Genomic DNA, 23,966 nt, shown 5'->3' on the forward strand with positions numbered 1-23,966 from the left:
CCCGAGCGTCACGGCGCGGGCGGACCGACCGGCCCGCGGCAGTTGGCACGGGGGGCGCTGGCGCGTCGGCCGCTCCGCTCTCCCGCCGGCAGCCTCGGGCGCGTGGAGCCAGCGGTCCGGGCGGTGGCGCGGGGGACCTGGAGCCGGCGGGCCGGCGGCGGCGGCGGAGCAGGCGGAGGACGGTCGGCCCGCGCTCGGCAGTCCGGGGCGCGCTCCAGCCTCGTCGGCAGCCCGGAGCCCGGGGCTCGGGCGCCCTCGGGCCCGCGTCCGCGCGCGGCCACATGGCTCCGTTCCGCACGCTGCTGTCCTGCCTGCTGCCCCTGCACTGGGCGCTCTGCGCCGCCGCGGGCAGCCGGACCCCAGGTGCGTGCAGGTCGGGCGCGCGGGGGCGCGAGGGGTCCGGGGTGCCCGGGAGTCAGGCTGGCCCCAGGGGGCCCGAGGGGCCGGCGGCATTCCGGGGAGCAGGAGGCGGTGCGCGCCCTGGGCTTGAGCTCTTTCTTCCCCTATGGCCCGGTCGCTGACCCGAGCTTGCTCTTCCTTTCTGGCACGAGAGGTGGAGAGACCCCGGAGAGGTTTTGGGAATCTGGAGTCTCTTCTTAGGGGCTATATATTTGTCTCTGTCTCTGTCTCTCTCTCTCTCACGCGCCCGCGCGCGCGCGCGCGTGCACACACACACACACACACACACACACTCTCTCTCTCTCTCTCTCTCTCTCTCTCTCTATTGGTCTGTTTCTGTCCCGCGTGCCTTTAACTTTCAGTGCCTCCTGTCTCTCCAACTTGTGTGTGCGTGTCTCACTGCCTCATCCTCACGGAGTCAGGCTGGCAGGTGGTTGCCCACACCCAGTGAGCACCTGGCCCTCACACTCCTGCTGGGAAACACACTGATAGCTCTCTCCTCCATCATTCTCAGGCTCTGTGCAGACACCGTCTCACACACAGACCAGACGCCCCACATCCTCACCTGAGCATGGGGAGGGGGCTGTGGTCATTTCTAGGCGGGACATCTGCTTGTCTGTGAGCTCTATACTCATGTACTGAAGTGGGATCTCCCTAGCAGAAATCCTGGGGGTCTTAATGGGTAAAACCAGAGGAGAGTCAGTACTCCCCCACTGTAACTGCCATGAGCATGGGGGGTTTTCGGGAGATGTCATTTTCTAGGTTTCATCGGTAGTGTGAAGGGGGCTAGGGAGGCAAAAGATGGAGCCATGTGGAAATGAAAATCCCTCCAAACTCCCGTCCCTGAATCACCAAGCCTGGAAGCCAGCGAGCTGTCATTCCTGCTGGGCCTGGCTGGGCTCAGGGAGAGCTGTGTGAGGACCGGGCTGCTGGCATGCAGCCTGGAGCATGGGGCCATGACCTCACACTTAATTCAGTCCGAGTGGGCAGGTCACCCCATGCGTCTCTTTTTTATTTTTGAAGATCTATATTTACCAGGCTTGGTGCTGGGCCGTGTCGAAATCTCAGCAGCCTCTGTTTACTTTAAAAAGTTTTCTTTCTAAACTTGGAAAAACATAGAACCTGTACTCCCTCCCTCCCTTCTCCAGCTCCTGTCTCCTTGACACGTGCCCAGGATCCCCTGGGTTTCTAGGTGTGTGTGTTTTGCTGGCTGGGTTCAGAGAGCTTGGCGAGGAGGGCCCTACCCCAGGCTGGGCTGGTGACTTCAGCACACTGAGGGAGTCTGGGCAGATCCCGCCATCCCTCTCCTTGCCCTGGGGGCTTTCGGGGAATTTCAACCTTTTCCTTGGCAATGCCCAAAGTTGGAAGGCTCGTGGCTAGAGTGACAGACAGGACTCTGGCATCATTTCTTTTCTTCTGTTAAGTTTAACAGGGCCTTGGGGACTACAGAAAGCAAGTTATGTGCACAGAGTACTTGAACACCGTTCATCTAAGTACAGAGATCCAGAGGCTCAGGAAGCACTGGATGGCTATCGGATGAACTTGGGCTAAGAGGTCCCTCCGAGGTGACGCTGAGGGTTGCAGAGCTCTCTCCGCCCGTGGGATTGCCGGTCTCCCCTTACCTTTGCACAGACTACATTGATGTAACTCCTTGTTTACTTCCAGCAGAGCTGCGCCTCTCCGGAAAGCTCAGTGACTATGTTGTGACAGTGCCATGCAGCACAGATTTTCGGGGACGCTTCCTCTCCCACGTGCTGTCTGGGCCAGCAGCAGCCTCCTCAGGGAGTGCAATAGTGGATGAGCCACCCGCACCACGGTCACGCTCAGGTCGCCTCCGGGTGGCCCGCAGCCCCCTGCGCCGCAAAGGAGCCACCCTGCAGCCTGGCCGGGCGGGGCGCTCCTCCCTCTACTTCAATGTTACTGTTTTCGGGGAGGAACTGCATTTGCGCCTATGGCCCAACCGACGGCTGGTGGTGCCCGGAGCCTCCGTGGAGTGGCAGGAGGATTTTCGGGAGCTGTTCCGACAGCCCTTGCGGCGGGAGTGTGTCTACACCGGGGACGTCACGGGCATGCCAGGGGCAGCTGTCGCCATCAGCAACTGCGACGGATTGGTAAGGGACAAGTCTGGCTACCTGAGCCAGGCTGGCGTGGTTTTCTCCTTGGCTCCCTGTGTTTGGGACTCCTGGGGGCACAATGTGTGGTTTGGGCCAGTCACAGGCCTCACTGCCTCCGGAGAGCTCTGCATGCCCCACTGGCCACCAGGTTCACGCTCTGGCAGGTGCGGAAGATCTGGTTAGGATGATGCCTTGTCCATTCCCCCACCGGACGCGCTGGGACCACGGCTTAAGCTGGCAAGATTCTCTGAGCCCAGACACATGCAGCGGTAAGGAAGGCGGGCTCTGCTGGGGCTGAATCCTGGCTGGGCCACCCAGTAGCCCTGAGGCTTTGGAGATGTTAATTACTCTGCCCTGCCTTCCCTTCTGTGTGAAGCAAGGATTTACGCATAATGCACACATTTACTTTGTGCGTCCTATGTGGCCAGCCCTGTTCAGCCTCTGGGGGATGCCACAGACATGGTCCACGCCCTCCCGGGCTGAGTGATAGTGACGATAATAGGACCTACCTTACCAGGCAATGTGGTGGGTGGTCAGCACCTGCCTGGCATGGGGTCAAGGCTCTGTTGGTGTTAGCTGCTGTTATTTTTGTTATTGTTACGTCCTTCCTCATCCCCCACTGTCTTTGGTCTTAAAGTCAGCCTGCTCTTTCCCAGTGCTCCCCTCTGTGAGTGCTCCCCTTTTAAAAAAAAACAGATTTCTTGGGGTGCCTGGGTGGCTATGTGGTGACAGTGCCATGCAGCACAGATTTTCGGGGACGCCTCCTCTCCCGCGGTTGAGCGTCCGACTTCGGTTCAGGTCATGATCTCACGGCCCGTGAGTTCGGGCCCCGCGTCGGGCTCTGTGCTGACAGCTCGGAGCCTGGAGCCCGCTTCGGAGTCTGTGTCTCCCTCTCTCTCTGCCCCTAACCCACTCGCATTCTGTCTCTGTCTCTCTGAAAAATAAATAAACATTAAAAAAAAAAATTAAAAAAAAAACAGATTTCTTTTTTAAAGTTCATTTATTTTGAGAGAGAGAGGGAGGGAGAGCACACACGTGCGTGTGCGGATGAGGGGCAGGGAGAGAGGGCAAGAGAGAGAATCCCAAGCAGGCTCTGCACTGTCTGTGTGCAAACCCCAAAGCCGTGGGTGGCCCTCTTGGAGCCTTGACTTGTGCTGGAGTTCGGCTCCATCCCTGGTGTCTCAGGCGCTTGCGAGCCCGTGTGGCAGTCCCAGGCTTTACTTTGTCACACTTTGTCAGGTATGAGCTGACGCGTCTCAGGAAAGGACCCCCGTGCTCCTCTGCCCTTTCGCTTTAAGTGAGGGATGCGTCAGATCGGGAGGATGCTAAGGGGGAATCTTTCTTCACTAGCAGGGCTGGGAGCATTTCTCCCCGTGTCCCCGTCCTTGCACGATGTCTTCCTGCTGATTGTCACACTGCCTTGATGTGGGCCAGGGCTTCTTGTTCTTTTTTTCATCATCACCCCCCTAAGGGGTGACTGATGTTTGCAGTCGCCCAGGGATGCGGTGTCTGTGCAGAGGGAGAGACAGAAAGTGCTGGTGCGGACCGGTGGCTTGACCGAATCACACCGTGAACTCCCTCTCCGGTCCGCAGCCACAGAGGCCGTTGGCTCTTCAGTGACAGGGCTGCGGCCACCGCCTCTCCCGCTGCCCCCACGAAAGTACGTTGGGGCCTCAAAGCTGTCAGTGGGTGATCAACAGCATTACTACCTGTGGTATGACTGCCACTGCTTTGGCTTGCCCCCAGGCCACTGCTGCTGCCTTTGGCTGTCTCTGGAGCCAGTCCCTAGCCACAGCCCAGTGCAGAAGCCTCCCCAGGGCAAGGATTTCAGAATTTCCAGCCCATTCCGGAAAACTGCCCCGTGTCCCATGAGCGCAAGGGGCTGTTCACGGTGACCCAGCTGAGCCCCCTTTGGACCCAAAGGCCACAGTGCAACCTTTCTTTCTTTCTTTCTTTCTTTCTTTCTTTCTTTCTTTCTTTCTCTTTCTTTCTTTCTTTCTTTCTCTTTCTTTCTTTCTTTCTCCTTCTTTCTTTCTTTCCTTCTTTCTTTCTTTAAATTTTTTAATGTTTATTTATTTCTGAGACAGAGCACGAGCAGGGGAGGGGCAGAGAGAGAGGGAGACACAGAATCCGAAGCAGGCTCCGGGCTCCGAGCTCCGAGCTGTCAGCACAGAGCCCGAGGCGAGGCTCGAACTCGCAAACCGCGGGATCACGATCTGAGCCGAAGTCCGTCGCTCGACCGACGGAGCCACCCAGGCGCCCCTACAGTGTAACATTTCTGATCAGATTTGAGTCTGTATCTGTGTGTGGTCTTTGGATTGAAACCCCATCTTCTTTAGCACCTCAGGTCCCAAAAGGCCTTCTTTCCAAAAAAATACGTACTGACCACTGGCCGTGGGTGAGGTCCTCAGGGAGACGTAAGAAAATGAAAGTGACCCGAGGAATATAGCAGCAACAGCCCCGGCCTGCACGCGGAGACGTGCACTCATTATCTTCACCCGCTGTATAGATGGGGAGACTGAGCCGTCGGGAGGGGGGGGAGATCTGAGGATAGGCAGAGAGCTTGTTTGCCCAACGCCGTATGGTTTGTAAAGCCCGCCGGTCGTACGCAGTGTGTATGCAGATGTTGTTATTACCCTGCTTCGCAGAGAGCCCCGTCCCTGCCCTCAAGGAACTTGGGTGCCAAGCAGGAGAAACACCTCTGGTAGTTTCTGCGTTAACTTGTTGCCATTCCAGAGCACGATGGAGATGGTGCTCAGGAGATGGGAGCGATTGTTGTCTTTGGTGCCCGGGAACGTCACGTTTGAACCGGGCCTTGAAGGGTGGGTAGAAGTTTGCTGAGGCCAGAGGGCGAGGAGGGCGTTCTGGGCAGAAGCTCTTCCTTCTTCAAGCCACTGAGGGTACATCCCCATGCTGGATGGAACCGGGGAGGGGATCCCAGAAGACGCACTGGGAAGGTGGGCCTTGGCCTGACCTTGAGGGAAGGGCAGGATAGGAGAGGGGTCCTCGAGTAGGAATGGGGCAGCCTGTTAACTGCAAAGAGTCTGAGCTGGGAGTTGGAGACGTGGCTGTGTGACCTTGGGCATGCTGCTCTCCTTCTCTGGGCTCCACTTGCCTCTTAGGTGCACCTCAGAGGATGGGATAGAGGGGCTCAGAGCCCCTTCCAGCTCTGGCATTGGTGCTTTGGGACGCGGGGCAGGCCAGCTGAAGGAATTTGAAGCCAGGCCTCTCTAAACCTATGGTTGAGACCTCCTCGCCTGGCGGGTTCTAGGACATGCTCTGTGCCAGACCAGGCTTCATTGCAGGTACCAGGAGGAAAGACAGCCAGCCCTGAGTTTGGCCCTCATGGCCAAGCCAACCTTCCAATTGTGAGAAGGGCTTGAACAAAGACACTTTGTGTGGATAGACTGCAGCCATTTGGATCTTAGCTGCGCTGGGGGGAAGCGCCATCTCTGAACTGGTGGCTTGGTCCTCATTGCCAACTGGAACCCACCCGGGGGTAGGGGGCGGGCAGCAAGTGTCACTGCCATCCCATAGAACCACTCCCCCACGGACACCTGGGACAGACGCTGGGAGGGTGCTGTGCCCTGCGGTTAATTCATGCCAAAACTGACCTCGTTTCCCACCTGTTCTTCTGGAGGGTCTTGTGTGTCACAGTGGCGGGGAGAGGGTCAGGAAGGACCCAGGAATGAGGAAGCTGGGACCTCTGCCCTGGATGAGTTTGTAGGATAATGGGGACCCAGACATATGAGCAGACAAATCACGATTTTGTGTGAGGCAGCAGCAGAAGGATCCACTTATTTTGGTCGGGGCATCTAGGAAGCCTCCCTGAAGGAGGTGGCATTGGCTCAAGATTGTTCAAACATTATAAACGTGAAAGGCAGTGCTGGGCCTCTGGCCAGCAGAGAGAATGACTGGCCCAGGGCAGGCTTGTGCAGGGGGGGGGGGGGGGGGGGGGAAGAAGGGGAGGGGGGCGGCCCCTTCTACCTGCAAATTGTTTCCCCTGGGGCGGTGGGGGGGTGGGGGTGGGGGGGAGCCATCAGACCCTAGGATACCCAACTGGGAATGTGCCCAGGCAGGACCACTCTTCAGAGCCTGTCTCGGGGAGCCCAGCCAGTCAGTGCAGTGGTTCTCCCGACACTCCTGTGACCCCCAGCCTCTGAGGGCCTGTGGGCAGGGAGGACCCAGGTCACCTCAGGACCCCGGGCTGGGGGCCAAGTGCAGAGCAGGTCCCCTGTTAGCGATTATGGCTCTGAATTCCTGGGAGGAACACAGAGGCCTGGGGCAGGGGCCAGTTCTTTGTGGGCCAGGAGGGATTGGGGGTGCAGGAATGGGGTCAGCGGAGTGGGGCCCCACGAACCATCTAGATCCCAGACTGCCCGAAAGGCTCCTTCCCCCACTGCCTTCTCTGCCTCCCTGTGTCCTGGGCCTCGCTGCCCCTGCACTGGGGGTGGCAGGGACTTGTCTGTGCTGTGCGTCCCCCCTTTGCCTTCAGTGACTCTGTGAGTCACGGGCCTGGTGTGGAAGCAAGGCACATGTAAGCTCTGTCACCATCTGGTTCCGTTTTTCACCCTCTGCAGATCATGCATATTTAAGGGGTTACAGAGTAGACCCCTGGCAGGCTGTGTGAGGAGGGGCAGCGGGGCTGGGTCCCAGCCTTGCTTCTTACCCCTGCCTAATGTACAAATCACAGCAGCTCTCTGAGGCTCTGTCCTTTGCCTTTGGAATGGGCTTACAGTGGGGTAGGGAGCAGATGGGGAGGGGGTTTCTTTACAGGGTGATGAAATTCTAAAATTGATTGTGGGGCAGTTGCACGGCCCTGTGCATATACTAAATACCATTAAATTCTACGCTTTAAATGGGTGAATTGTATGGCATATGAATTATATTTCAGTAAAGCTGTTACAAAATGTGCCCGGCCAGTAGAAAGGCCTAGACAGGTGCTGTTAGTAATTGTGAGGAGACAGTCTAGGGCGACAGAAAGTGCGGGGTCTCTTCGCTCTGGTCCAGACTGGCTGCTTGACCCTGAATATGTGTCTAAATCGCTCTGTGTATAGATTCCTCACCTTCAAAAGGAGAGAAGGGCAACCATTTGTAGGCTTGTACAGAGAATTAAATAAGATGATATAAAAAAACGAAGCATCTGGTGTATGGTGGGGTCTTAATAAAGGAAATTATTTCAGTGGCTCTTGATACTAATATTTATTACTTCTCATAGCATTTACTAAAGTAATTACAGTTATTATTAATAGTGGAAAACACTGTAAATATTATCAGATGCCCTTGCGTTGCAGCAGGATGTAGATTAGCAGCGTTCTCTGGTGTGGGTTTGAGGCCACCTCTGGTCCCCGGGCTGGCCAAGCCCTGCCTTCCCTCTGCTTCGGCAATCTTAGCACGATGAGCCGATCAGCACTGGCTCCACGAGTGGAAGTGTCAGTATCACGACTGAGCTGAGATAATGCAGCTTAATCCGTGGGCCCTTGTCCAGAGCCCAGCCCTTCACCAGGTCCTGGGGGTGCAGGCATGAGACTCAGCCCTGTCTCCCTGAATTCTAGAAGCCCACAGTTTGAATTTTTTAATGTTTATTTATTTTTGAGAGAGAGAGAGAGGGAGACAGGGAGACAGGGAGCGAGTGGGGGAGGAGCAGAGAGAGAGGGAGACACAGAATCCAAAGCAGGCTCCAGGCTCTGAGCTGTCGGCACAGAGCCTGATGCGGGGCTCGAACTCACAGACCGTGAGATCATGACCTGAGCCGAAGTGGACCCTTAACCGACTGAGCCCCGCCCCCCCCCCCAGGGGGCTTGAAGCCCACAGTTTAAAGGCTGACGTGCCCAGTGGACAGTGCGAAACCAGACAGACCACACTAAACTTCAGTGTTTTATGGGAGAACAAGGAAGCATAATGCACTTGGTGGGTGGCCTGGAGGGGACTATTGAAAAGGAGAGGTGCTCCGAGAAGGCTTCCGAGGGGAGAGGCCATTTGGGCTGCATATTAAAGCCTCAGTAGGAGTTTTTAAAACCCGGAACTGTAGGCATTCTGCAGGAAAGGAAATCCTGTGTCTTTGCAGGATTCGGGAAATGGCGAATCATCCCAGCTCTCCATAGGAGAGGGGGAGCAGTGAAAATGTAGTTTGGAAAATCTGTGCCTCACCGTGGAGCTTAGACTTGCCCCTGTGGCCATAGGGAGCCATGGGGGGTCTGGAAGCAGGAGTTACATTAGTATTGGTGGAAGATGCTGATCTTTCCAGATGCACGTTGGTACGGTGCTGCCATTGCACATTTGCCTGTGGCTCATTGGTGTCCCTGTCAGCACCTGTTCTTGCCCTGGGGGCCACTCCTTGCTGGCTGGGGAGCCGGTGGGCTGAGCCAGTACCTCCTTGGGAAGCCCCTGGCTCTGTCCTGCTGTCCACCCCTGTCCTGGGGATGTGGAGTGTGACACCTGGAGTTTCAAGAGGTGCCCTCATCCAGCCACCCAGCTGGCCTGTCTCTGTACATCTTGGCCTGCGGGCTGCCTGCCCTCACTCGGCTGTGCTGTCGACCCTGGAAGGGACAGAGGTTGGTCTGGTCTCACCTCGTTGCTCCTCCCGCCTCCCTGGCCTAGATAGTGGTTCCTGCTCTGCGGACCCCCACCCTCTCCCCAGCCTTGCTGATGTGTTCTCACCTGACTTTGCAGCCCTCCCCGCCCCCCTTTGCTCAGGCTGGTTGCTCCTCCTCTGGTGCCTTCCCCTTCCCTCCACTCACTTGTACGTCCCTCACGTTAGCCACCTGGTTCCCAGAATCCGGAGGCTGGCTTACACCTTCTGTTTATCTCAGTGCCAAGCATGGGGTGGGGCTCACGTTGCACAGGAGGTGGTGACTTCAGTGCCTCCAGGAGCAGGGAGTGACACAGAGAAAGGGCCCCGTATAGTAGGGGAGGGGGGACTGTGGCAAACAGGGGGTGTGGGGGTATGCCCCGTTTAAAGGAAGTACCTATCTGGCTTTGTAAGATCTTTAAGTATTTGAAGGAGAAATTTGAAATAGTGACCTAAAAAAGTGTTTGTTTAGTTTGCTTATTTTGAGAGAGAGAGAGGGAGCTCACGGGAGGGGCAGAGACAGAGAGGGAGAGGGAGAGAGAATCCCAAGCCCTGACAGCACAGAGCTGGATGTGGGGCTTGAACTCATGAACCGGGAGATCATGGACTTGAGCCGAAACCAAGAGTCGGATGCTTAACTGACTGAGCCACCCAGGTGCCCCAGAAATAGCGGTTTTGAAGCAAAGGGTCCTATTAAGACAGCGTGTGGGCCGGTCACAGCAGGACAATTAGCTGGAGGCCTCTGATCGCTGGTGGGGCGGTTCGTGAGGGGACGAGAGAGTGACCCCTGCAACCGCATCTCCCGGGTTGAAGTCCCAGCTCTGGCTTTCACACATGCTGTGTGGCCTTGGACAGTTACTGGGCCTCTCTGTGCCTCCGTTTCCTCACCTGTGAGGTGGGCATCGTAAAGGAGGTCACTTCCTAGAGCTGTCCTGTGTGCTCAGTACGCGATATGCTGCGGCTGTTGCTATGGGACGGTGTGAGCTTGTCGGCTGAATCTGCTGGGTCTGGGGAGGTGGGTGGTGGGAAAGAAGAAGAAGGTCAAGAGCAACCTATTGCTCTGCTTGCCACCCCCAGAGAGGTCCCCGGGCTCTCAGCTGGGCAGGCAGAGCCCGTCCCCGTCCTGACCTCACCAGGCCTGTTAGTTTTCCTCAGGCTGCAACTTGCTCCTGGCCCCAGTTTGCGTCCTCACCCGGACCCGTCCCATCGGGTTCCCAAAGGGCGAGGTCCGAGCTTAGTCACCCGTGTGTCCTCGGGACCCCCGCACAGGGCCTGCCCCGGGGCAGACTCTCGGTGGCTGCGGGGTGAGCTGACCCTGTGAGGGAGTGCGGCCAGCCTGCCGAGGTGGCACAGAGCCGACGTTGGTGCCCTCTCAGCCCACTGGAGGAGGAGGAGCAGAGCGTGTCTGCCGTTCCCGCCGTGGCTGACTGTCCCCCTGCCCTCTGCAGCCCCTTCAGCTTTTCTGGAGGGAAAGGGAACTCCTCACGTCCCACGTCGCCAGGGTGAGTGCGGCTCTTCCGGTGGGACGTGGCCTGCGGCCCTTCTTACGCCTTGTGGTGCGTGCAGCGTCTGGGGCCCATCCCGGTTGCCGGGCACGAGGGCCTGGGGACCGCAGAGGCGGAGGCAGGGGTCGGCATGGCGTGCCTCGGCCCCGGCCAAATCCCAGGAGGCGGGCGGCTCAGGTTTTGCTGGGGAGACAGGCCGTGCAGGGAAACTGAGGGGCCGGCCCAGTCACCCACAGCTGTGTAACAAGTTTGCGTAAAACGGAGGTGCTTAGGGGATTCTTTCTCCCCGTTCTGTAGCTTGATTCTGTAGGTTGGCTGCGAGGTTCCTCTGCTGGCTGCTCCCGGGCTCCCCCGCAGCTGTGCGCAGCCAGACGGCGGGCTGGGCTGGACGGTCCGAGCTGGCCCCGTTCCCACATCCGGCGTCGGTGCCAGCCGGCGGGCCCCAGCTCCCTCCGTCCGGCGGGCAGCACTGGTTTCGGCACCGCGGTCTCCGGAGAGCACGGCCGGAAGCTGCGGGACCTCTTCAGGCCTGGTCCGGGCAGTTGCGTGACTGCTTCTGTGCATTCCGTGGGTCAAAGAGAGCCACAAGGCCAGGCTAGGTTTTCCAGGAGCGGGGAAATGGGTGCCACCTCTGGAGGCCGGTGGCGGCAAAGTCTCACCGCAGAGAGGCGTGCGGACGGGGACAGGAGGACTGCAGCCCCCTTTGCCATCGCTCGTCCACGGTGACTCTGGGAAAGTCGCTTGACCTCTCTGAGCCTCAGTTTCCACATCTGTGAAGTGGGTGTCCTACCTTGTTTTATTCACTGGAAATCAAACATATAAAGTTCTGCCATAGTGCCTAGAACAATATCATGGTAGCGTTTACTCACTCTTGCTGATCTCTTGGAATAAATACAGAAACTGAGGCAGGATCCACGGTAGGTTTGTTTCCAGACCGCTGGTCACCTGTTCCAGTGCTCTCCTTGCTTCCCAGAAGCCCCTGTCCCACCAGGGCCTCTGTCTGAGCGGACTTGCAGGGTCTGGGGCCTGGGTAGTTTTCCAGTCCTCAAGGTGGTCTGGTCTTGCAGAGTTTCACCTCCCCGGTCTTCCCATGGCTGTGCCTTGCTGTCTGCCCTGGATTAATAACTTATTTATGATATGGAATAAAAGCCAGACATCACCTCACTGCTGCTCCTCTCGAGCAGGGCCAGTGGGGGCTGGTCTGGGGGCTGGTTTTATTTTTCTTCCCTGGCGTCCTCAGGCGGGCTGGAGGGAGGGCGGCCTCTGGGCCCGTGAGTGTCTTCGGGGCTGCGCTGGCCTTTCATCTGTCAGCCGTGCTCAGTGGGGCAGGGACCCAGGGGTGGGCTTTCGGAGGGGGCCCAGGGGATTTGTGCATGACTCTGGGAAAGTCGCTTGACCTCTCTGAGCCTCAGTTTCCACACCTGGACCCTGCGGTGGGACGTTCCCAAGCCATCTGCAGGGCCTGGCATTCTGTGTTCAGCATGTAGGCCTTGCCTGCGTCCGGAGCCTGAGAAACAACAATGACCATGACGAGCCCAATAACAGTAATCTTTGCAGGCTGCCTGGGCTCTGGCAGCTCCGTGTTTCCTGTTAGCACAAATAATCCTGTGTTATGAAAACCTCCAGGGGTGAGTTCAGCTCAACGTCATTTCCATAGGCCACCCTGACTTTGGCCTGAGTGTGGACAGCTGTGGTTGGAGGAGGCTTTGGGGGCCTCTGGGTCCCCTCCTAATTCTCCAGACAAGGAAGCTGAAGCCCACGGAAGGGAAGAGACTCACCCAGGGTCACAGGGCGACTGTCAGGGCCCCTGACTCCCAGTCCAGTGCTCCCCCACCATCCCACTCGGCCTCTTCTGAGTCAGTGGGAAAGGATTGAGTAAATGTTGACAGTGACTCAGGGTTGTAAGCCCTGTGCTGGCCAGTGATGCAGTGGCTGTGGCAACAGCTTTAGAGCCCAAAAAGGTGTCCTACACTGTTGGTCTGGTGCTTGCCCTCTGGGGCCCGGGCTGGCAGTCCTCGGGCCCGGGTCCCACTGGGAGAGTGGGATGCTCAGCTTCTGCGTGTCCTTGTGTCCCCGAAAACTGGGAAGCCAGCTAAGAAAAAACAAGTGTCAGCCTCCTGGTTAACAGGATTTGAAGGTCGAACAGAGCCTTCTGGTGTTTCTAGGCCCTAAATCACCATTGCCACTGTTTTCTCCATTTTCAAAATATTGGAGGGCAATGGGCTGCTATTAGGCACACGTTACTTGTCAGAGAATATGAAACACCCTGCAGTCTCCTTTTCTTCTGTTCTCTGTAACACGGGCTGAGGGGCCTGTAGCACAGCCCCCTTTTAGAGAACTGTTCGAAGGTGGGAGCATTTGTCAGGACACGGTTGGTCTGGATGCAAACCCTGTTCCCCAAGGGTTGCCTGAAGCCCTTTGTCAGCCTTTGCTTTTAAGCCAACCAGATATTTCTACCTTTGATCTGTCTAGAAAATGCCCATACCCCCAATCACCTCCACCCCACAGCAGAGGTTCATTTCCGCCCCTTGAGGCTGGCAGGAGCCCACACTCTGAATTAGCTCCTCGAGCCCAAAGAGGCCTTGTGTTCTGTGGCCCGACAGGCTGCTGGCCTGGGAGCGCTGACTGCTTGATGCTTTGTTACCTCATAATTCACGGTCCGTAGATGGGGAGACTCTAGGTAAAACATGCTGTCCCCTAAGCCATGGCCACATTTTATGGGAGAACAGACCTCTCATTAAGGGTGACATGCCCAAGGGACTTTGTTAAGGAGGCTTGGCCCCAAGGATGCTTCTTTTAAGGGGGTTTGTGCCTCAGTACTTGTCCTCCTGAAGCTCACATTTCAAAGAATACACAAGAAAATCCCCTGGATGGGGACAGAGCGCTGTCAGGAGCCACTGAGGGCACAGGGGAGGGAGCGGCGATGGGGTGACGTTTGAGCTGGGCGGGAGGGGCGTTCCTGGCAGAGCTCACAGCAGGGACAGAGGTGTGGAGGCCCACGTGAACACGTGTGGTTCCAGGTACGGAGCAGGGCCCGTGTAACAGGGCTTGACAGGAAATACAAGTGTTGGGGTGGTCCAGACACTACCTCTCTCGGGGGTGATGGTTGTGGCCTCCCTCCCGGATCTCCCTGCCTCCACCCACGCCCCTGCCCATGACAGCAGCCAGAGCAGCCTTGTTAAGTCCAAGCGCTCCCGTGACACCCCCCCGGGGAAAGCCAAGCAGGCCTGGGCTGTGGTCCCTCCTCCCTGTCTGCCTGTGACCTCCTCCACCCCTCTCGGGCTGTGCTCCCCTGACTGCCCTCCTTTGGAGCATTCCTCCCCAGAGACTGCCATCTCCCTCAGACTTTTTCTCAGATGTCACCTTCTGAGTAACCTCTTCCCTGAGTCCACTACTTAAAAGTTCCAGATCCCATTTCTGTGCTCCGTGTAAACGTGCTCCCCCACCGCTGTTTCCACTTGGTATGCCCTAGTTTTACTTATCGATTGCCTGTCTCCCCCCTCGATAGAACGTTAGCCCCAGGTGAGGAGGAATTTGGGGCTGTGTCCCCAGTGCCCAGAACAGGGCTGGCTCAGTCATTATCTCTGAATGAATGAATGAATGAATGAATGAATGAGTGAATGAGTGAATAGATGAATGGCACCGCAGACAGAGGTTTAGGAGAAACTGCAGAGACGTACATGAATGTGTCAAGTGAGTCGGGAACCTGGTGAGCGGCCCTAGCGGCTGGGATGTGGGCGTTTGCGTTGCTAGTAACCGACAGGGCTTAGCAGAGACAAGGTTTGGTGACGTGTCCGAGTTCTAAGAAATCTGGAAGACGGGGCCATGGTGCCAAGGCCAGGTCAGGAATAAGGACAGCCACGAGGCCCGGCAAATACGGACTCGTCGCCACCGTGCAGAGGAGGGCCGGGATGCCTGGAGGGCCTGAGTGGTCGGGAGCCTCTCGGGGGGTTGGGGCTGGGCCCTGCACAGGAATCTGAGCGACGAACAAAGCCCGCTCCCCCTTCTGTCCTTCCATCCTCCTCCACCTTGCCTGGGAAACCGTCCCTGCTGCCACCGCAGCCTCCGTGTATCGCTGGCTGCAGTCCTGCTGTGTGTCGGACTCCGTGGTGAACATTTCACGTGCGTGATCTCGTGTGGGGAGAACATGGCTTAAAACCCAGTCAGCGCCCCTCTGGGCCGGGGCGATGTCGGATGGCTCAGAGGGGAGGTTGCGCCGGGACAAGTGACCCGGTGGGGGCTGGCCCCCAGCTGTGGGAGGGACTGGCCACGCTCCTTCCTGGAGCTGCCCCACTGTCCGCGGCTCTGCCTCTGAGCTGGAGGTTGGAGACTGCGGGGCCTCGGTGCAGGGAGCCGCCCCTCCGCCCCGGGGGCCTGGCGTCCACACTGCACCCTGGCACGCGAAAGCCGCTTCCTGCCTCCTTGTCCTGAAGCTGCTGCCACTGCGGGGACTCAGGGCCAAGCGGGCAAGGTCGAGCTCCCAGCCCGAGCTTGGTGGGCCACAGTGGTGATAGGAGGGGGTGCCTCAGAGCCACGTGGCTCCTGGGCGCAGGGAATGGAAAGGACGGGTGGCTGCTAGCCTGGCAAGGTCTGCCCTTAACTCTGGCTGGGCTCCAGGGTGGGGGTTTGCTGCAGATGGGGAGTCTCTGAGCACCTGCAGGCGTGCGTCCCTGCCCTGCCCCCGGGCCAGGATCTCTGCTGCTGGGGGGGGGGGGGGTTGTCATAAAAGTGAACACCCTTCATTTCAAGAATATTTACCAAGCTTTTGAAGACCCGAGGAACTGCTCCCCACAGTGCCAGAGGACAATCAGCACTTTCATCGTGGTCATTGAGGCCCCGCTACTAATTGTTTTCACTGTCTGTGCTGTGGACTCCTCAGCTTGGGTGGCCGCGACATCATTGGCTTGCCACTGGCCACCCAGCAGATCACAGCCCCCTCCCCCCCCCCCCCCCCCCCCAGCTCAGGGCAATTTTGGGGAGTTATTCTTCATTCGAAGTGGAGCCGCCCCTCGAGGGAAGGAGGTGGTTGGGTCCTAAGACAGCACCTGTACACGAGGTGGGGACTGGCCTCGGTCAGGCTCAGCCCCGGGAAGTGCTCACGACACGCCCTTCCCAGCCCCGCCTGGTCCAGGGCACTTTCTCTCCTCTCGTTCCCTCTCTGTCTTGCCCGTTTCCTGCATTATGACCGGCTGATTCTCGTCGAACAGCCCCAGCTGATGCCACTCTCTTTGTGAGACATGGACGAACCCTTAAACATTCCATTGTTGGGAAGCTTCCGGAGTTTGGATGAGTGGTTCCCAGGCCTGGCTGCACAGTAGAATCACTTGGGCAGCTGGGAGAGAATCCTGATGCCTGGGCCACATCCCCTGAGATCTGATCCGTTGGCCTGGGGTGTGGTCTCGGTGCCAGTAATTCTGCAAATCCCTCTGATGATTCTAACGGGCATCTAGCGGTGACACCCGCTGCTGTGGCCTCCTGGAAAAATCTATTGTGTCCTTGATGGAAAAGCTGGGGTCAGGTCGGGGATGCCAGGAGAGCCGGGCCAGAGAAGGAAGGAGGGGAAGGAAGGGGCTGGCTGCCCTGCCGTGGGCAGGACCTCGGTGGTGGGAGGGAGGCATTTGTGCTTCGTGACCTCAGTCCATCCTGCCGGTGACCCTTTGGTTTCAGATGTGGAAACTGAGGCTTGGGGAGGGCCTGGCTCCCAGGAGCAGCCTCTACACCACTTGCAGGGAATTTGGGTGACAGAAAAGGGGGGGCTTCATTGGGTTTGTCTCCTTTTTTAAAACTTTGTTTGAAAATAATTCTTTTTTTTCTTAAATTTTTAATTTATATTTGAGAAAGAGACAGAGAGACAGAGAGTGAGTGGGGAAGAGGCAGAGAGAGAGATGGAGACAGAATCCAAAGCAGGCTCCAGGCTCCGAGCCGTCAGCACAGAGCGCCCACACGGGGCTCGAACCCACAAACCGCGAGATCATGCCCTGAGCCGAAGTCGGACACTCAACCGGCTGAGCCACCCAGGTGCCCCTGTTTAAAAATAATTCTTATGGAACCATTACTTGCTCATTGTAGTAGGCAGACATTCTGTGCAGAATGGACTTTCCTTTTCAGATGGGGAATCCTAGAAAAGTTAGAAGACACCTACAGAGTTTAAAGAGAAGGAAATGGCAACAATTTTGCCACCCAGAGACCGCTCCCTAGCAGCTGGGTGCGTTTCCACTAACCTTTGACAGGCCTTTTGTCGCCTTTAAAACTCCCCTAAACCAGGAAGGCCTTTCCTTGCTAAGGACTTTTCCCCTTAAGGGTGCTCAACCCATGGTATTTTTTCCCTCGGGCAGTTCCTTCTGTTTACGGCACAGATCTGAGCGGGTGAAAGCCAGGTCGTGGTGGCACCAGGAGTTAGAGGCTAACCATCCTGTGGTTCCAGAATGCTGCTCCCGGCACTGAACTCATGAGCCAGTGGGACTTCCAGGCACACGGGGAGTTGATCGTGGTAATTCTGGCAGCAAGCGGGAGCATTCGCACAGTCCTTGCCGCGAGCCTGGACCATGCTAGGTGCTCTGTGTATATTTCTCAGAGCAACCCACAGGATCGGTGCCGGTATAATCCTGAGGCACAGGGATGTCAGGTAACTTGTCCCAGATGACACGGTTTGGGAGGGCAGCGCCAGGGATCCTGGCTGTCGGGTCTCTGCATTTACCCGCCTCACCGACCACATTGCTTCTTCCCCGAAAGGATTCTTGCTGCAGGGGAACTAGGCCCAGCAAGCCTTTCACCCAGCACCTCCCAGGGTGTGGGGCCTGCAAAGGCCATGACCCTGGGAAAGGGGGGCCCAGCGGTCGCCCCGGATAACAGCCTCCAGCTGGTGGAGGATGTCCGCTTCCTGGTGTTTCTCCCGAGACTTTGGCCCGTTCAGGGAATTCTGAGGCTGCCCACGTGGGGCACGCAGGGCCGGGCACACCGGTTGAGGACAAGCCTGACGGTTGTCCGCTCCGTCCTTCAGGGGCTCCTTCCTCCTGCCTATCCCCAAGGCTGCAGCTCGGGGAGAATCGGCTTTCAGACTTGCCCTGGCTGGGGCCCCGGCCTTGGCCGTGCAGCCTGCGGCAGAGCTCCTGTGGCAGAGCTCCTGCGGCTCGGGGCTTCCACATCAGGTTTGGATTACTCGGAATCTCGGCGTCCATGGGCTTTTATCCCAGCCGTGCTGACTCACGCTTCCGTGGTCACGGGCAGCCTGTGCAGCTCGTGCGCGCGTTGTCGTCTGAGTGCCTGTGTGTCGTCTCCACGCAGACGTGTCTGCTGTCTGCCCGCGTGTGTGCGGGTGTCAGCCCCAGGGGCACGCGTCGTCCCTTCGTGGGGCCCCGTGGGGCCCGTGTGTCCCCGTTTGCACCCTTGTGTCATTTCTCCTCTCCCTGAACGTGTCGTGTTTTTTAAACAGCTTTATTGAGATACAGTTTATGTACCATGCGGGTCACCTAATTTATTATAATTTTTGTTAATTTGACAGAGAGAGAGAGAGCACGAGCCGGGGAGGGGGCAGAGAGACAGAGAGAATCATAAGCGGGCTCTGTGCCAAGTGTGGACACACACCGAGCTGCCTGACGTGGGGCTTGATCCCATGACTCTGGGATCGTGACCTGCTGAAATCAAGAGTCAGGATGCTCAACCGACTGAGCCACCTGGTGCCCCTCACCTAATTTAAAGTGTACAACTTAAGGGTGCCTGGGTGGCTCAGTCGGTTAAGCATCCAACTTCGGCTCAGGTCATGATCTCGAGGTTCGTGAGTCGGAGCCCCACATCGGGCTCTGTGCTGACAGCTCAGAGCCTAGAGCCTGCTTCAGATTCTGTGTCTCCCTCTCTCTCTCTGCCCCTCTCCTGCTCATGCTCTGTCTCTCTCTCTCTCTGAAACAAACATTTAAAAAAATTTTTTTTTAAAAAAATGTATAGTTCAGTGAATGTTCATGATATGGATAGAGTTGGGTAATTATCATTCAATTTGAGTTTTCAAATTTTCACCATCTCAAAAAGAAGCCCCGTGTCCTTTTTGTTATCACCACCCCCCATCCATTACCCCAGCCCTTGGCAACCGCTAATCTTTCTGTCCCTATGGATTTCCCTATTCTGGACATTTTGTTTGGATGGAATTGTAGAATATGTGGCCTTTGGCGCCTGGCTTCTTTCACTCGGCATTATGTTTTCAAGATTCGTCCGTGTTCCAGCATGGACCATTGCTTCCTCTTTTTTTGTTTGTGGATGCATTCATCTGTTGATGGGCATTTGGACCGGTCCTCCTTTCTGGCTACCGTGAGCAGGGCCGCAGCGAACGTTCAGGGACAAGTTTTTGTGTGGACATATGTTGTCATTTCTCTTGGGTGTATACCACGGAGTGGAATTGCGGGGTCATATGGTAACTGTGTCGTGTTTTGTGGAACCGTAGACTGTTTCCAAAGTGGCTGCATCACTTCACAGGCCCAGTCGGCCCAGTCGTGTGCAGCGCGGAGGGAAGCAGGGACTCTGGCACTGGCTGGCCGGGGCCCGGGAGGGAGTTTCACAGAGGGGAAGGTCCCTGAGCGCCTGTGTGTGCCAACCAGAATGGCGCAGGAGAGGGTGGGCACGGTGATACTGGGAAGAGGGGCACCCACTGCAGGAGCTGCGTTCTGCAGAGGTAAGAGGGAGGCGAGCGGGAGGTGAGGAAGGGCACAGGGTGCCCACAGGGTGGGAGTTCACAGGGTGGTGGCACAGGTAGGGGAGAGCCCGCCCGACGGTGCCTGTTTTCTCCTTGAGAACAGGAGACCAGGAGGTGGGGAGAGTGTTCGAAGTCTAAGCCATCAGTGTAGCGGGGAGCCACAGCAGAATCCCCAGCCGGCATCATGCTCACGGGAGAGCTGTGGCCGTTGATCTCAAGTGAGACCAGTGGGCACCACGTGCGTCAGTGTGCAGACAGGGAGAGGGTGGCTGGTTGGGTTGAACCAGGGCAGAGGCTCTTCTGAGACGGTGAGAAGGAGGGAAAGGCAGGGAGAGGGCTGTGGGCGTTCACAGAATTATTACCGTGTCCAGGGTGGTAAGAAGGGAAGTGAGGGCTTGGTCGGGGGTATCGGCCGTGATGAAGCAGTGGGGCCATGCACTGGAGGTCACGATGAGCTCGGTGAGAGGGGACCCAGTGGATCGTCAGGCTGTCATCTTGAAAGAAGTCCTCCTGGGGGTGGTGGGAGGGAGGCAGACACCTGCAGTTGGGGTTTCTGAGCTCTAGCTGGTGCCGTGGTCTGGGGAGGGAGCGTGGCCGGGCACAGAAGCAGGTTGCTGGGTAGGGGGTGAGCCTGAGGGAAGCCATTCCGGACTCTTTTGCTGTTCCCAGTTGTGTGTATCACCCCAGCCTCCACTTGCTGGGCTTTCTTTCATTTCCTACAGTGGAACAGTTTCAAGCTGAATTTGCTGGAAGCCTAGAACCTGAGACAGCACAGCTGGCAGTAAAAAAACCTTGGTAATGGAATTTCCAGAACGAGTTCGGGCCCGAGAACGTGCTCTCCTTGGGAGGTGGTGGGCTGGTTGGTTGGAGGCCTGTTCTGCTTCTTGCTTCTGTGGGAAGGCCCCACATAGGCTGACCTCGGAAGGAAAAGAAAGAGGGGACCTGGCATACCTCTCACCTGGCTTCGTCGGGGCTCTCATCTTGAAATAAGCCCTCCTGGGCATTCTGCGAAGGTTGGCAAATCTGAGGGCACAGCCAGGAGGCTCTGGATTACTAGGAAAGGCTCTTCCTTGTGAGGAAGGGCTCCCCTTTCCTAGAGGGAGGGCCTGCAGCTGGCCTCCTGGAGTTCCCCCACTTACCCGTGCCTGGACCTCAGGCTGGGTCCTTGCTCCTGCCCTGACGTTGACGGGAGAGCTTCTCAATATAAGCCCGGAGCTCGGCACCTCCAAGGACACATATTTCAGTCCTTGGGGGTCTCTTCCTGTGGCCCCCAAGATGTATTGGTTTATTGTGCCGTCACCTCCCAGTTTACGTGCAAGTACATGCGATTTTAGAATAAACATGTTTATATATACACATGCACATACACATACTCATTCTAAAATAACGCGGCTTCCGTTATCTGCTGAAATATTTGGGACTTCATCCCGATGATAGACGGTTACCAATGAGCAACTAAACTTGCTCAATTATGACCTAAGGCAGGATACAAGGATATGCCAACACCTACCTCCCCCATCACCACGTGACCCATCTCCTTCAGGAGCCCTGGACTTCCCCTCTGGACCTGGGGCTTCCCCTGAAAGGAAGCAGGCCTAAAAAATCTGGGATAGCATGGCCTGGAGGCCTCTGGATGAAGATACGGCAGAAGGCATTACCTTTGCCACTAAAATGACGTCACCAGCCATCCTGGAAAAGTCCAACAGGTCCCCCTCCGCCACTCACCTCCCAGGAGAGGCCCCTCAGTAGCAGCTGTAGTAAAGGAGTCCAGAGCCTGGCTGATGGCGGCCAGGCCTGTGCACTGGAGAGTTTCCATTTGGAGAGAATCGCCTGAGGGCCTGCACAGAATGTGGCTCAGTTGGACATAATCAGCTGCTCTGGCTGTTTGTGTTGCATGAAGAACCTTTCTAATATATATTTCTGCCAATTGACTGTTTTGAAGAGAAGGAGGTATGGGTGAAAACGGCAATGTATTTTTGTCTTCCAGCAACATATGTTTTCCTCTTTTCCTGATTTCTTCTACAGAAATTTGATTTGATTTTAGTTCTTTAAAATTAGCCACCACTTTTCAGAAATACAAACATCTCATAAATTGAGAGACAGGAGTAATTTGGCAAGGGGGCAGAGAGCCAGAAAGTTCCCGTTGCCAATTTGTCTGCCCCAAGCGGTGCCTGGTGTCCCGGCCAAGGCAGAGCTGAAGACAGCCCGCCAAACCTCTCATGGTGTGGATGGGGAAACCGAGGGCCACGGGGGAGGGACCTGCCCAGCCCACTTCCTGATCTGGTGGCTGAGCCTGCCCGCCCATCACTCTCCAGGAGGAGGCTCTCAGAGACCCACGGGGCGCCCCATCCTGGGCAAGAACTCTCTGTCAGGGCCAGAAACGATGCACAAAACGGAGCAGGAGTGTTGCTGCAAGTGCTGTCTTTGACCCCTGGGTCCCAGAGGGATTTGAAACATATTTCCCAGGTTGTTATATCACAGGTCTTTGTCCTTACCAGTTAGCCAGGATGGGCAGGTAGGGATTTGGTAACTCTTGCCTGGGGAGAGGACTGTGGGCATGGGGCTGGACCAGACCCAGGAATCCTGGGGCTTCCACTTCTGACAGAGCAGGGCTGAGGGTGTGATGGGGATGGTGTGTGGGGTGAGAATCCTTTCAGGCTGGGAGTCGCCTGGGGGGATGGTGGGGTCCGTTCCCTTTAAGGCCATGTGCGGAAGTTTCTCCTCTGTTCTCACAACCACGTGGGAGGTGGCCTGGCTTCCGGGAAGCCCTCTGCCCAGAGGTAGGATGTGAACATTCTGCTTGCTCAGTAAGCTCAGACTAGATGGGAAGCCCAGGGACGTATAGATGGGGAGTATGGGAGGGAAGTTTCCTTGCTGAGTGGCCCCCGGGGGGGCAGAAGTGGGACCCTGGGATGGCCTAAGGTAACAGAGCCTCCTGGTTAAGAGCCACACGGAGCTGGGCTCTTATTCTAGTTCTGTCACTTACTTGCTGGGTGACTGGGCAAGTTTCTTAACCATTCTGAGCCTGTTTCCTCATCCATGAAATGGGTCTAATATTTGCATCTGCCTTACAAGGTTGTTGTAAAGGTGGGGTCGTTTGGGGTTGTTGTAAAGGTGAAATATGTCAATATAAGTGGCTGTTATATAAGATACTGTTGTTAATCCCAGCGAGAATAAGACTTTGCAAAGGGTGGAATGTAGGGAAGTGTGTTTTAGCTCAGTAAACTTCACCACTGTCCCTGCACAGAACGGGTTGTGTCTTGAGGGAGAGAGCTCTCTGTTGCTAGAGGCATCCAAGCAAAAGAGCCCCCTGACTAGGGATGTTGTCAAGGGATTGAAGCCTCAGACTGGGTCAGGCCTGGTGATCTTGAAAGGTCTGTGCGGTCCATCATTGCGGGCAGGAGGGGCGAATTGGATGGCAGTGCCTCGCAGCCCAGCCCTGTGCCGTGCAGATCATTCCGGAGCCTGCATCCCTCGTGTGAGGCACTGAGATCTGGTGGCCACACAGGGCAGGGGATGCCAGATTTCGAGGGGCTGCAGTAGCTTTGGCAGGAGAGGATTAGTGGCTGCTGACGCGTGCTCAGGAGATCTTCGAGGAGATGCCCCAAGAAGTCATCTCGCAACGGGGAGGTGGGAAAGCTGATGGAGTTTAGTTGCATAGAACTATGGCTGCTCCTGCTCAAGTGAAGAACGTCTGATAGATTTATAAAAATAGTTCCTTCGTTCACCACCTTGTGTTCACAGCTGCCTTCCCGGGGTCTGGAGCAGTGCTGGTACGTAGAAGGCACTCAATAGATACGTGTGGAATGAGTGAAGGAATTCATTAAGGATTGCCTACTATTTTCCAGGCACTGTAGTAGGTGGGCTGGTCTGACTGCTTTATAGAGCTGACCCCAGGGTGTGGGCTGGGGGGGCTGCACATGTGTTTCACTGGCCCCTGTGATTATTGCCTTCATCGGGGGCTAATAACACATTTGTGGGGCTTGGCCGAGGTTGCATTTTTAATGTTTTTATTTCCCAGGCCAACAGCTGATTTTTTTTACAGGACTATTTTGATGCAGGCAAAAAAAAAAAAAAAAAAAAAAAAATTAGATTAAAAACAGATCGTTCATTCCTGTGCCCTATCCTGGCTCGTTTATGGTCAGCAGACATGAACTGCGTCCCTGGTGGACGTGCCCATGTGCTTTAAATCTGACATAATAGCACGCTATGTGGGAGTAGAAACCGGCACCCATGTGCAGGATCATTAACCTTTACGGGTAGGAATTTCCCCCCCTTGTCCGGGGTGGGGGGGTTCAAGGCCAATCTGTGTGATGGCGCTTTGGGGTGGAATTCTGTGCCCGAGGCAGTGTGTGTGCGTATGTATCGCAATGCCTCTCCTGCCTCCCCCTACCCCCTTTAAGCTCTGGAGGCCTTTGGTGAAATGAAACGTTAGGTGGAACCCCAGGAGCGCCCCACAATACAGTACAAGCGGATCCGCTTTGCCCGAAATGGACCTGGGCCCCCTTGCTCGGCGTCCGACCACCCGCCCGCGCACTTCCCTGCTGGAATCCCAGGGCTCCCCGAGGCCCTCGAGGAAGGGTCCGCACCCGTGTAGTCACACACGTTCGCGGTCACAATTGCTCGCCTGTCCCGGGCTGTGTACTCACGCCTCTTCTCTCTCCCCCCTCTCTGCTCCCGCTTGCTGCGTTGCCCGG

The 23,966-nt window shown here is 56.7% G+C and overlaps 1 protein-coding gene across 1 annotated transcript in view; it reads left to right on the forward strand.

The window, feature by feature from the left end:
* The first annotated feature begins 281 nt into the window (after positions 1-281).
* ADAMTS14 (ADAM metallopeptidase with thrombospondin type 1 motif 14) overlaps positions 282-23,966 on the forward strand; it is an 81,978-nt gene continuing 58,293 nt past the window's right edge. Inside the window, exons 1-2 of the mRNA XM_049646190.1 lie at positions 282-363; positions 2,068-2,510. Of these exons, the coding sequence (XP_049502147.1) occupies positions 282-363; positions 2,068-2,510 (525 nt within the window). The remainder of the gene's footprint in view (positions 364-2,067; positions 2,511-23,966) is intronic.

The sequence above is a fragment of the Panthera uncia genome, chromosome D2, assembly GCF_023721935.1.
Source record: "Panthera uncia isolate 11264 chromosome D2, Puncia_PCG_1.0, whole genome shotgun sequence".
In the NCBI taxonomy this organism is placed as follows: Eukaryota; Metazoa; Chordata; class Mammalia; order Carnivora; family Felidae; genus Panthera; species Panthera uncia.